Below are 14,292 nucleotides of genomic sequence, written 5' to 3' on the forward strand. Positions count from 1 at the left end.
CCTACGCCGTCATTGAAAATAAGAATTTGTTCTTAACTGACTTGCCTAGTTAAATAAAGGTAAAATTAAAAAATATGAAATCAGTCAATTGAATTAAATTAATATGGCCCTAATCTATGGGTTTCACATGACTGGGAATACAGATATGCATCTGTTGGTCACAGATACCTTAAAACTAGGGCGTGGATCAGAAAACTACTCAGTATCTGGTGTGACCACCATTTGCCTCTACCACATCTCCTTTCCATAGAGTTGATCAGGCTGTTGATTGTGGCCTGTGGAATGTTATCCCACTCCTCTTCAATGGCTGTGAGAAATTGCTGGATATTGGTGTGAACTGGAACATGCTGCTGTACACATCTATCCAGTGCATGCCAAACATGCTCTATGGGTGACATGTCTGGTGAGTATGCAGGCCATGGAAGAACTGGAACATTTTCAGCTTCCAGGAATTGTGTACAGATCCTTGCGACATGGGGCCATGCATTATCATGCTGAAACATGAGGTGATAACGGTGGATGAATGACTCAACAATGGGCCTCAGGATCTTGAGGTGCATTCAAATTGCCATCGATAAAATGCAATTGTGTTCGTTGTCCATAGCTTATGCCTGCCCATACCATAACCCCACCGCCACCATGGGGCACTCTGTTCAAAAGGTTGACATCAGCACACCGGCATACACATGGTCTGCTTTGAAATAAATAAGCTTTTTGTGCATATGAAAAAGGTTTGGCCTCTTTTATTTTATTTCAGCTCATGAAACATGGGACCAACACTTTACACGTTGCCTTTATATTTTTGTTCACTATATCAGAAGACTCGTCCTAAGCATTACGAAAATTCTATTCAATCAAATTAACCTCACGTAAAAATAAGTAATTCATTTTTTTGTTGACCAATTTCAACACTCTTTCGTTGACCTCATTGCTTGGTGGGTGAAACAACGAAAAACGCCACCTGCTGGAGGGAGATAGATTTCCCACCGAGTTGGGCCTCTCTTCCTCTTCCTCTCTGGTACAACCCACTGAACAACCACTGGCCGATTCTGTTGCCAAACGTTTCTTAAACAGAAGTAAACGAATTTGTCCAATAGAAAACTCTCTTTTTAGTTACAAAACGAAATTATTTTCACTAATGATTCCACCTCAGGGAGCAAGCTGTTCAATGCTAAGGAATGTGTAACGTTAGCGTCTTTCACATTTATCAAGAGCTGGATTTTGAAATAACCATGTCACGTTTGCTAACGTTACATTGAAGAATACTTTGATTGCCGGTGGGTATTTTTTAGGACATCAGCACTGCCAATTTACCTTGCTAGCTAGCAGTAACATTGGTTAACGGTACCTTATTGTGATGCTAACTAGCGTTAGCCAGCCACATCATCAATATAAACTAGCCAGCTAGTATTTACTATTAGTAATGGCAGCAGATGTACAGGTGAGCGTGTGACCATATTGTCGATGAAATAGCGAATATGAACAGAGGGAATATCTTATAGCTAGCTAAGTTACTGTAGATCAGCATCACTAGTTTGCGAGCTAATTTGTTAGCTATCCCCAGACTGTCTGCCGGCTAGCTAGCTAACTGTTACAACGTATCAGCTGACGATGCCCACGAAGAATTGTTAGCAATGCTGGTATTAACGTTACTGACAATCTTTTAGAAATATGCTGGTGTTTATGAACTAGTATTTAGCTCAGTTTAAAAATCATAATTTTCAAGAAGCAGTTTTCCTGGTTCTCCCCAATAAGCTAGTTCACGTTAGCTAGCTAGCTAAGTAGGCTACTGGGGGAAATTCTACATTAATAAGTAGTTAATTGTTTCTGTGGTTTCTTTCTGGCAGGTGATGGTAACCTAAGACAACATGAGAGAAGAAACAGCTGATCAAGCTAACGTTATTGTCTGCCCTTGAGAGATTTGCGGGAATCATTTTAGTAGAAATATCTGACGAACTTGAAATATGCAAGCCTAGCCACCTGGCAATAACGTTACATCTTCCAGATGGGGTGTAGTGCTACTTCTGTGTACCACAGTAATGCAGTGCTACTTTGACAATTTGGATTGATAGCTTAGGCCTACTTGTGTTGATGAGATCATCATCCAATATAACACAATTTCCATCATTTTTGGGGGTTCTGTCAAACATTATTGTATTTCACACATTTCTGACTGAGGGTTAGTAAAATCAGCTTCCTGTCGAGATGTTTTCAGCTCTGAAGAAGCTAGTTGGTTCTGAACCAGGCCAGCCGAGGGACAAGAACATCCCCGCTGGTATGCAGTCCATGAATCATAGTTTACAGAGACGCTTTGCCAAAGGAGTGCAGTACAACAGTAAGTTGTGTATTTTTTTATGCATATAGCATTATATGATATAATAAACAGTACCAGTCACAAGTTTGGACACCTACTCATTCAACGTTTTTTCTTTAATTGTAGAATAATAGTGAATACAACAAAACGTTTAAATAATAGTAACCAAAAAAAGTGTTCAACAAATCAAAATATATTTTAGATTCTAAGTAGCCACCCTTTGCCTTGATGACAGCTTTGCACATTCTTGGCATTTTCTCAACTATCTTCATGAGGAAGGCTTTTCCAACAGTCTTGAAGGAGTTCCCACATATGCTGAGCACGTGTTCACTGCTTTTCCTTCACTCTGTGGTCCAACTCATCCCAAACTATCTCAATTAGGTTGAGGTCAGGGGATTGTCATCTGATGCAGCACTTCATCACTCTCCACTCTCAAATAGCCCTTGAGGTGTGTTTTGGGTCATTGTCTTGTTGATAAACAAATGATAGTCCCACTAAGCACAAACCAGATGGGATGGCGTATCGCTGCAGAATGCTGTGGTAGTCATGCTGGTTAAGTCTGCCTTGAATTCTAAATAAATCACAGACAGTGTCACCAGCAAAGCACCATCACACCTCCTCCATGCTTCACGGTGGGAACCACACATGGACCAAAAATCTCAAATTTGGACTCATCAGACCAAAGGACAAATTTCCACCAGTCTAATGTCCATTGCTCATGTTTCTTGGCCCAAGCAATGCTCTTCTTCCTTTGCAGAAATTTGACCATGAAGGCCTGAGTCTCCTCTGAACAGTTGATGTTGAGATGTGTCTGTTACTTGAACTCTGTGAAGTATTTATTTGGGCTGCAACCAGCAGTTAACTCTAATAAACTTATCCTCTGCAGCAGCGGTAACTCTGGGTCTTCCTTTCCTGTGGCGGTCCTCATTAGAGCCAGTTTCATCATAGTGCTTGATGGTTTTTGATACTACACTTGAAGAAACTTTCAAAGTTCATGACATTTTCCAGATTGACTGACCTTCATGTCTGAAAGTAATGATGGACTGTCATTTCGCTTTGCTTATTTGACCTGTTCATGCCATAATATGGACTTGGTCTTTTACCAAATAGGGCTATCGGCTGTATACCACTCCTACCTTGTCACAACACAACAAATTGGTTCAAACACATTAAGAAGGAAAGAAATTCCATAAATTAACTTTTGAGAAGGCACCCCTGTTAATTGAAATGCATTCTAGGTGACTACCTCAAGAAGCTGGTTGAGAGAATGCCAAGCGTGTGCAAAGCGGTTTTCAAGGAAAATGGTGGCTACTTTGAAGAATCTCATATAAAATATTTTTTAACACTGTTTTGGTTGTTACATGATTCCATATGTGTTATGTATTATTTCATAGTTTTGATGTCTTCACTATTATTCTACAATGTAAAAATAAAGAAAAAACGTTGAATGAGTAGGTGTGTCAACTTTTGACTGGTACTGTAGGTTACTGTACATATATTAAGAGGTAGGCTATTCATTCTTTGTTTTATTATTTCTCACAAGTGAAAATAGTTATCCGTGGAGACAGAAATACTGGAAAGAGCACTCTATGGCATCGACTGCAAGGAAAGAAATTCACGGATGACTACGTCCCCACTCAAGAGATCCAGGCAACCAGCATCCATTGGAACTACAAAAGTAAGAGAACTGGGATTCTACACTTTACTTCACACCTTGATCAATGCTTTTAGGCCTATATTTTTTTTTTATTCACTCCAGGCTAAAACCTATCTCTAATCCTGCCAACAATATATACTTATGAAGTTTACTTTTCCTACTTCTGCAACTGTAATTCACAGTTGAACATGGCACATATAAAGGTAAATAATATCCAGTTAAGCCTACTATGTTTGAGAAATAGTATTGTGTAGTTAGCTAGATCAGTAGCTTTGCCTACAAGTGTTTTGTGGCATTAGTGGGGTAGTGAAAACAATCTCCAGTGTACATCCAGACCACAGTAGGCCTATTCCCTCAAACAATTTCCCTCCTCAGACCGTGTGATTAATAAAGAGGCCCATGGGTTATGATGCAATTCCACCTGTAGTACAGAAACAACTTTTTCCAGCTTGCCTTTCCCAGCTATCACATGTGCGCACAGAGCCTTGGGACACATAGTAGTTTGTGCTTTAGTATGTGAGGCTTTGTCAGTTGAGGCTTGTGATGACTGTTTCTCTGTATCTCAGCCACTGATGACGTGGTCAAGGTGGAGGTGTGGGACGTGGTGGATAAAGGTGAGTGTGATGACTTTGTTGGGTGAATGTATGTGACTCATGAGTCAATCAGTTGATAGCTACTGTTTCTACTGATGTATTCGTGTCCATGGATTATCCCATTGTCCATCCATACTTTTACTATTTTTTTGTTCAGAAATGTTTATACATAAATCTTGTTTATGTGTAATTTTTTTCTCCTCGCAATATTAATGTTGTTTTTCTTGCTCTTCTTTTGCACTTGCCTCAGGCCAAAAATACCCTCTCCCTGAGGGTGTAGGTGAGAGTCACTGTGTGCACTGATGTAGGATCTTAATTTGATCTCCCTGTTGCAGGGGAACTTTCCTGCAATGCAAAAACATGTAGTGTGTTTAAGGATTAAAAATGCTTCTGAAGATTGTAATTTCCACTTTTTTTCCCCCTAACGAAAAATCTATCATACCCTACAAAAATGTCCATCAATTATAATCCACATACAATTCACATTTGCTGTTGCTGCAGGATTATTTTCCTGCTGTAGCAAACTGGCTCAAATTAAGATCCTACATCTGTTGTTCCTAGAAATTAGTTGCTTATGTGCACTGGGTTTGTCCCTCTTGTGAAGGTTGGTCGTTACTTAGTTTGCAGTGTGGCTGAAATAAAAAGATTGCTCATTGCTTGCAAGAAAATGACTGTTTGACTACTTTGTATGCTATAACCTGGAGCTACTGTCTCTTTTTAAAAGAAGAGAATTGAGTATGTGTTTGCCAATAAGAACATAAGAGCTTTTCTGCTTCTGGCAATCCTGTATTTGTTGCACTTGGCAGACGGTAAAGCTAGAAATAAAGGAATTCACATTTTTGTTTTAAAATAATGCCATGTTTAATCATACTGTATGTATATGGTTCATAGAAATAGAATCACTAGAACTGGAATAGCCCCTCTGACTGTATTACAGACTCATTGATTTGAATGATGATGCCCGTTCAAGGGATTTTATTTCTATGACATGGCTTTCTCGCATTGTAATGCTTGACAGCAATAGTTCAATGTAATGTCCAGTTTAATGTTCTGAAATGCAGCTTCTTGACATTCTGCTTTCTCACAGGCCGAGGTAAAAAACGAGGGGACACTTTGAAAGTGGAGAATGAACCCCAAGAGGTGACTATCACGTTTAAGGTTCCTCTATTTGGCTTATCTAAAGAGTCCCACTGGGGAGCTTTTTGTATAATAGCTAGTAAGTGGTAAAAAAAGGTCACATTCTCATAAGACTAATTTATTTTCAATTATCTAAATAATAACAATTGATTTGTTATAGTCTGACGAGGTGGCCTTGGATGCAGAGTTCCTTGACGTTTACAAGAACTGCAACGGTGTGATCATGATGTTTGACATCACCAAGCAATGGTCAGTCTGTGTTGTGCATTATAGAACAGTCCAGTACATTAGTTACAAGGTTTACATTAAATGGCAGATATTCAAGTAGAATTTAGGAGACCATAGGCCCCTGGTGAAAAGTAGTGCACAACATAGGCAATAGGGGGACATTTGGGATGGAGCCATGGTTCAATTAATAAATCAATGAACTCTAATGGAACATGCATGGGGGATTAGGTCTCAGTAAGCCGGTGTGTGGCCATGAACCACTTAGCCCACAGTCGCTGGCAGGCATCTGACTCAGCTTAGCTTCAAAGTCAGAACAGCGTGAAACAGATTACCATTGTATTTACTTTGAACTTGGCCAAGTATGGGGAGACACACATTTGTAATTCTTCACATAGGGAGAAACAATAGCTATAAGTTTGTTTTATTATTTTTTTATGTCGTTGCAGGACGTTCAACTACATCCTGAGAGAACTACCCAAAGTACCCACTCATGTTCCAGTGTGTGTCCTAGGCAACCACAGGGACATGGGTGACCACCGTGTCATCCTACCAGATGACATCCGCCAGGTTATTGCTAATCTCAATAGGTAGTTAACTGAACTCCCTGTTTTAGTCTTATTTGGGTTGCAAAGATTTTTTCCCCCCAAAAAAGTCCTGGTTTTCCTGAAATCAGGAGAGAATAAGAACAAAATCCTGGATCCCCCAACCAAGATTTTTGGAACACTTGGGAAATTGGGGAATGTTGCCTACATTTTGCAACAATTACAAGTAGTCATAAGCTGTGTCTATATACTTGACTGATGGTTTCTTGCAGACCTATGGGTTCCTCCTATATTCACTACGCTGAAGCCTCTATGAAGAATGGATTTGGCTTGAAATATTTACACCGATTTTTCAACATCCCTTTCCTGCAACTGCAGGTTAGTTCTAGCTTTGACTACATTGTATTATGAAATATATACCTATGGTCATAACCATCTTGTGAATTTCATGGAGGTCATGAAATCACATCAGTAATACAGCAGGCACAGACTAAGTACTACCCACTCCCTGTGAAAGGGTTTCTGAGAGTGCTTGTGAAAGGAGTATTAGTGCTCTGGTTCATGGTCAGTCATTCCAAGCCTCTGTTGATCTTTACAGAGGGAGACTCTGTTACGGCAGCTCGAGACCAACCAGTTAGACATGGACGCCACTCTGGAGGAGCTCTGCGTGCAGCAGGAGACTGAGGATCAAAACTATGAAATGTAATATGATATTTTCACTCTGTATCAGTTTGTTTGGCGTGTTCAGTGATATTTATACTTTATCAGTTTTTGGCATGTACACTGATTATCACAATGTGTATTTGCTTTGATAGCAGTGTATTTGTGTTGTTCTTTAACACTTATAGCAAATGTTTTAATGTTTCTTTCCTTGATGCAGCACTGATTTGCCAATACTAACAACACAGCACCCACTGTTTTAATGTTTCTTTCCTTGATGCAGCACTGATTTGCCAATACTAACAACACAGCACCCACTGTTTTGCAGTTTCTTGGAGAATACGGAGACCCGCAATAAAGGCTATGGTTCACCTTGTCCAGCCAACGGTCAGAGCCCTTGCTCGGGCTCCCAATCCCCCATCGTCCCTCCAAGTGGGGCCTCCACTGGCAGCTCTAGCCCTGGGACCCCTCAGCAGCCACCCATCGCTGCCCAGGTCCCTAGCCTCCAGTCTCTCTCGCCTTCTCCCTCTCCTCCACCTCCTGCCTTGCCAGCCGGGATGGTTTTCCCCAACACTGAGCCTCAGTCCCCCACTCTGACGCAGGCTCGGAGTCCTGATCATCTTGGACCGTCACCATCCCCCCCTGCCCAGGCACCGCCTCCTCAGAAACGTGGCCTCATCTCACGTCTCTTTGGCTCCGCCCCTGCCCCAGAAGTCCCTGCAGCCATGCCAGGTAAGTAGTCGCTGCATCAGTATTTGACTATTTCCATAACAGACACACACTGCACTGACGAATGGACAGAAGCACTGAGTGGCCACGGAATGCTAGCGATCACCTGTATGGTGTGGGAATTTAACATGTAGAATCATCTGGAAATTAACAGAAAATGACAGACAATGTTCTGTTCAATGGCAATAGGATGGCCAAACACTGCTTTTAACCGTTTGTTGTCACAGTGTGTTTTGTCCAATATTGTATCCAAAAAGCTTAGGAAAGGACTATGCTATGCATGTAAAACCTGTGTGTACTAGACCAGGAAGTAGTCACAGGAAATCTTTATGAATGATTGATTGGATTTTTGTGAAGTATTTGTAAGGACCATTGCACTGTTTGGCACTAGAATCTCATCTGAGGGGATTAATAAAAAACTGAATTAAGGAAAACTGCATGCTAGAACCTTCCATGTGGTAACCGCCAGATTCCTTTTGACAGTTTTACAGGGGTCCTGTGTGGCTCAGTCGGTAGAGCATGGTGCTTGCAACGCCAAGCGTCGTGGGTTCGCTTCCCGCTAGGGCCACCCATATGTAAAAGTAGTGGCCCCAGCCGACTTGTAAGTCGCTTTGGACAAAAGCGTCTGCTAAATGGGATATATTATTATTTATTATATTACAGAACAACACTGTATTGAGGGAGGTAACATTGATCTTTTAGCCCAATACAGTTTAGCAGGTTTTAAGCATTCTGTTTGCTCTAAATTCTCCCCTCATTTGTGCTGGGTTGTTTTCATGTATTGCTGGTAAAAACATGGATTCTGAGGTGAGTTATCACTGTACCAATATCAGTGTAAGTCTGTGGTGTTAAAGGATAAAAGGATCAATCCCTAATGGCACCCTATTCCCTATATAGGTCAAAAGTAGTGGACTAAATAGGGGATAGGATGCCATTTACGCATCAAGGCTCTTTTGATCACTGTTTTGTCTCTGTCTGCAGAGCCAGAGCCTTCCCCTGTGTGTCCTGCTAAAGTTCAGAGTGTGGATGACTTCGTGCCAGACGAGGGTCTGGATAAAAGCTTCCTGGAGGACAGCCTCCCCTCTAAAGTCAAGGTCCCCCAGCCAGCACCTGCACTGGACAGTGACAGGTAAGCAGTAGCAGAGTTCTTACTTTCACAGATGAGAATGTGTCCCTGGCCATAGAAATAAGAATAAATAGAATGGGCTTGGAACTTCTAACCTTGGCAATTTGACTGGTAAACTCGTCACTCGCAATGTCTTCCTGGTATTGTGATGTAATAATCTCCATTGTAATGTAGAATGTTCATTCAAATGATGCTTCCTGATATGTCTCATGCAATGGAATGTATTTTCTTGTAATGTCATTTTAGTTGATTCATCAAATCACAGCACAGATTGATCGTTACACTTCCTGCTTTTACTTCCTGCTTTTACTTCCTGCTTTGCTCCTAAGGCACACTCGCGATGGCCGCCAGGTCACCCTTTATGCCAACATTGACTTGAATGGACACAACCTTTCTATTTATTCTTATTTATATGTCCCTAGATGCATCTTAAATGGCACCCCATTCCCATGGGGCTCTGGCGAAAATGTGTGCACGATATAGGGAATAAGGTGCCATTTTGTATGTAGGGCCTGTCTATATTTGGATGGGACGTTAAACGGGTGTCCTGACTCTGAGGTCATTAAAGATCCCATCGTAAGAGTAGGGGTGTTAACCCCGGTGTCATGGCTAAATTCCCAATCTGGCCCTCAAACCATCATGGCCACCTAATCATCCCCAGTTTATAGTTGGCTCATTCATCCCCCTCCTCTCCCTTGTAACTATTCCTCAGGTCGTTGCTGTAAATGACAATGTCAGTCAACTTACCTGGTAAAATAACGGTAAAATAAAAAAATTGCCACTAGTTATTTCCTTCCCTACTGGATAAAAAATGTCTACTGTAAGTTAACAGTACACAGTACCATCTGGGAGAAGCCATCTGTGGTGAGAGTTTTCAGATGGCTCTATTTACTCAACGCTTCCTTTGAAATAGAATGTGGAGGAGGATTTAAGAATCACCAACAATGTTTTAGTTGGAGATGAGAGAACACTGGAATGCCTCTACCATTCTGCTCTGTCTAAAATACATATATTTAAAAAGGTGAAAATAAAAACGTTAGATGCTCTGTTGTGTGTCCCCAGTGAGGGAGAAGACAGAGGGAACCCTATGGTGGCAGGTTATCAGGATGAACTAGACCCAGATGACAAAGAGCTGCCCCAGCCCAGCACCCTGGGCCTTCTCACCAGTAAAGACTTCACCATGTCCAGCGATGAGGAGGAAGCACCCCCACCACCAGCAGCACCCGCTGCCGCGCAGGATGACCACCTTGACCGTGAATCAGAGCTGAAAAAGTAAGCCCCAAATAATTGTCCAGCATATCCGTTAATGTAGTCTCATTTCTGTTTTACGCCCCTCTTATATCGTTCATATCCGTTAATATAGTCTCATTTCTGTTTTACGCCCCTCTTATATCGTTCATATCCGTTAATGTAGGCTCATTTCTGTTTTACGCCCCTCTTATATCGTTCATATCCGTTAATGTAGGCTCATTTCTGTTTTACGCCCCTCTTATATCGTTCATATCCGTTAATGTAGGCTCATTTCTGTTTTACGCCCCTTTTATATCATTCATATTTGTTAATGTAGTGTAATTTATAGTAATAATCAGTGTTTGTAAGTGGTATTTTTGTTTTCCATTTTAGACTGGGCACTGAGTCCATAATGCCCCATGCCATGGAGCCTCAAGCTCCGGAGCCTTTGACTCCTGCTTCCCAGCTCCTGGAGAACACTGTCCTCTTGGAGGCAGAGCCAATCTCCCTCACCATGATCCCTGCAGTAGCCCTGGAGCATCCAGGCCCCCAGCCAGGCCCACCCAGAGCAAAGAAGGGGGGAAACCCTGGGGTAGAGGGTTCAGACTCTGACCCAGAGGCCCCTGTTGCTGAACAGATGCTTTCCTTCGTCATGGATGATCCTGATTTTGAGTCTGAGCAGGAGGTGGTCATCCAGAAGATAACTAAGGTAGCTATGGCAAAAGGATGTTATTTAGGGTTTGTAAGCTACAATTCATCATGGTTAGATTGAGTAGTTGTCAACCTATAGAAATGACTTTCCTGGTAAAATATGTAGTGCTGCATTTGTGAAATATTTATTTTATACATTTGGGTGTAATACACATTTTCAATAAATTATTTGATTGTTATTTTATGTTAGGATACATGGTTAAAATCTATGTGATAGTCTGAACTTGTGGGATATCATTCTTTCCCTCTGCATCCATCCACAGGAGGTTTTCCCAGTCAGGGATGAAGTACTGTCTGATCTGGAGCTGTCAGATGATGACATCCTTCCAGCTGTTCTGATCCCTGAGCCTCTGAAGGCCACGCCGGTCCTGAAGCCCTCCTATAAGAGCAAGAATGAGACAGACCTGTTTGGCTTGGGCTTCACTGAGGAGGCCCCCAGAGCCAAGGACAGCAGTGAGGACCTAGAAGGCAAGTCCACTGCCACAAATATATCGAGAACAGGGTCGTATTCATCAGTGCATACTGTATTAAAATGTTTTGCAACGTAAAAAGAAAAAAAGTGTCTTATTGGACAAGAGTTAAGGTAGTTCTACCCTGTTTCAGTCCATGTTCTTCCATTTGTTATCTAATATAATATGACCCAGTACCATAGAATAGTACCGTAGCACATGACCGAGAACAATACCAAAGTGTATCACATTATGAAACAAAATTGCTTTGTATTTATTGCTCAAATTATACAAATTGCTTTTCAGAGAAGGAAAGCAAACACTCCTCAAAAGAAAAGAAGAAAAAGAAGAAGAAAAACAAAGAGGTAAGGGAGTGGATGCCTTTTCAGATGGCTATCTTGTCAAGTGAAGTGGCGAGTGTTTACTGTATACAGCATAGTAGGCATACATTTGGAGAAGAAAAAAAATCTGACATTCTGTGAAATTATTCTGCCTTTTTTCTTAGGAGGAGGAGAAGAGCAGCAAGAAGAAGCATAGAAAGGACAAGAAAAAAGACAAAGATGAGACAGGAACAGGAGATGACAAAGAGAAGAAAAAGAAGAAATCTCGGACCAAGAAAACCGGGGATGTGGATGACTTGGAGGATTTCTTGGCCGGAGGGGAGGGGTCAGAAAATCGAGAGGGTGGAGACTATGAAGAACTCTAGAACCCAAGTACTCCTTTTTTGGAACTTGACTCTGAAGAGCTGCAGAACCCAACTTGTCATTTGAAACCTTTTGGTTCCTAGAACCAGATTCATTTGTGCACAAGCAGCATTGCAAGCCATAACCATTGTCATGCTCACCCATTCCCAGGTAAAAACCTAGACTCTGTGGTGGCTGTGTGTTGCATTGATATTATTTCCCATGAGCACTACTGATGACATCACCCTCTTGACCTTTGGATGATATGAGAAACAGAAAGGAGACTTACACCCACTATATGATCACTACTGGGTAAGATCAAGGAGCCACTAAGGAAAGATTTTACTTTTTTTATTTTCTGAACATTTAACCTAACATTTGTATTTGCTTACGGTTTTTCCTTTTAACTTTTTAAAAGATGCCAACCTAAAGTGAACCACTCCAAAAGGGCTAGGCAGGGCTAACATGTTTTTGTCTGAATATCCTCTATTTCCTATAAGAATTGCTTGACTGATTGGTAGTGTAGATATTACATCGTGGAGCCTTTTCAAGGTAGATGGTCATATTTCACATATTGAAGATTGCCCTCTTATTTTGATCCACTGGTTGTGTTTCTCTGACTCAGTGATGTAATGGTTGTTGGAAGTTGTGCTGCTTTAATCTAGCCTAAAGAACTGCTATCTCTGTTTATATGATAATGCTCTCGCCCAAAATGGAACAGGTTCCCCAATGCACCATTTTACAGCTAAACTGACCGTAGTTTTATTTTGTCTACATCCCAAATGACACCATGCACCCTTTTCCCTATATAGGGTGTTATTTTTCACTAGGGCCCATAGGGCTCTGGTCAAAAGTAATGCACTATATAGGGAATAGCGTGCCATTTAGGACGCAGACTTTGTGTCACCTTTAGCGCCTCAGTACACATTTTCAGTGTGTTTTCCTTATTTGCCTTAAAAGGAAGTTGCATACAAACACCAACCATGTGTTAAGTGCTCTTACTGTAAGTCAATTGAACTGCATCCGAACTGACAGGAAGTAGCATCAGACAGATGTCCGGTGCCTTCGATAGGTGAACTGTAACTGTATTTTACTCCAACGTATCATATGTGTACTTTGAATTAGAGCCAGTACCACAACCTCAGCAGCCCAACACACAATATATTGAAACGTTTGCTTTTATTCAGAGCTGCTGCTTGGACCTTGGATTGGAATCATGTTTTATATTGTAAAGACAATAACAATTTATGAATAATTGAAAAAGTAATAAACTGCTTACACAAATAAGGTAAAACAAACAATTAATTGTTACTTTATAAATGTTCTGCATTTCAAAACTCCTATTTTAACTTAGCATTACTGTCTCGTTTTGAAGTTCATTTGAAATATTATTTTTTGCAAATGGCTGTTTTTCTTGGAGATATTTCAAAGGCAGCCTACTAACATTGAATGCAGCTTTTTATGGCCTGAAGCATGTCGACAACAGTAGTGCTTCATTAATACTACTCTCAAAGTTATTTACCTTCACCAATTTTTTATTACGAGGAAATACAAATGGGATTGTTTCGTACTAAGATTACAACCAGGTCATATGTACGTCACCTGGTTTGTCTGAAATACAAAGGGTTCTATTGGCTACTCCAAATTTGTAGATCTCCCATGTGTTGGTGTGCTACATCAGGTTGAATAGTTGCATCACAAAAAGTAACGAGTAATTCCAATCTGTTTACCTTGTGAAGACCACCATGCTATTCTGTAATGACAGACACCCATCAATTTAATTAAGAGCAGCATGCATTCATATGCATATCAGACAAGGAAATAAATGCAAGTGTTATTCAGGAATGATATACATTTTATTTCCACAATGATACAAGGTATGTTTTTTAACTTACATACTTTTAGATGTTACATTTGTCAGTTTACAGTGCACTCTTACTGGTCTGATATCAAAATGAAATGTCAAATTGATGTTTTAAAATCTGAAACAATGCATTGATCTTGAATACTGTGTGATCTGCTTCCTTGTTTGTAGTTGTCATTGGGTTGTTCATAGCTAAATGCTAAAAGCACAGTTCCAATTGAAGCATGAGACTTATGTTGTGCAATAACAAAATAATGCATTGAAAGGAACAATTTGTATATTTATTTTCATCCCATTAAATGTTTCCATATTCTCACTGGATGTGAACCTGTGTTTGGTTTGTCTAATAAATGCAAACGTATTTCTTCA

The 14,292-nt window shown here is 40.7% G+C and overlaps 1 protein-coding gene across 2 annotated transcripts; it reads left to right on the plus strand.

Annotated features, from left to right (window-relative positions):
- The first annotated feature begins 995 nt into the window (after positions 1 to 995).
- Positions 996 to 14,292, plus strand: LOC135513870 (rab-like protein 6). 2 transcript variants are annotated; one of them, XM_064936849.1, is made up of 17 exons: positions 996 to 1,277; positions 1,848 to 2,335; positions 3,858 to 3,992; positions 4,538 to 4,585; positions 4,815 to 4,844; positions 5,652 to 5,704; positions 5,862 to 5,950; positions 6,376 to 6,516; positions 6,744 to 6,849; positions 7,070 to 7,173; positions 7,460 to 7,863; positions 8,842 to 8,989; positions 10,049 to 10,258; positions 10,610 to 10,925; positions 11,191 to 11,395; positions 11,683 to 11,741; positions 11,882 to 14,292. In XM_064936849.1, exons 2-17 carry the CDS (start codon positions 2,206 to 2,208, stop codon positions 12,080 to 12,082), a joined length of 2,379 nt encoding a protein of 792 aa, XP_064792921.1. In that variant the 5' UTR covers positions 996 to 1,277; positions 1,848 to 2,205; the 3' UTR covers positions 12,083 to 14,292. The 2 variants fall into 2 exon arrangements, with proteins under 2 accessions (XP_064792921.1, XP_064792922.1); XM_064936850.1 differs by lacking the exon at positions 4,815 to 4,844.

This window comes from Oncorhynchus masou, chromosome 25 (assembly GCF_036934945.1).
Source record: "Oncorhynchus masou masou isolate Uvic2021 chromosome 25, UVic_Omas_1.1, whole genome shotgun sequence".
NCBI lineage: Eukaryota > Metazoa > Chordata > Actinopteri > Salmoniformes > Salmonidae > Oncorhynchus > Oncorhynchus masou.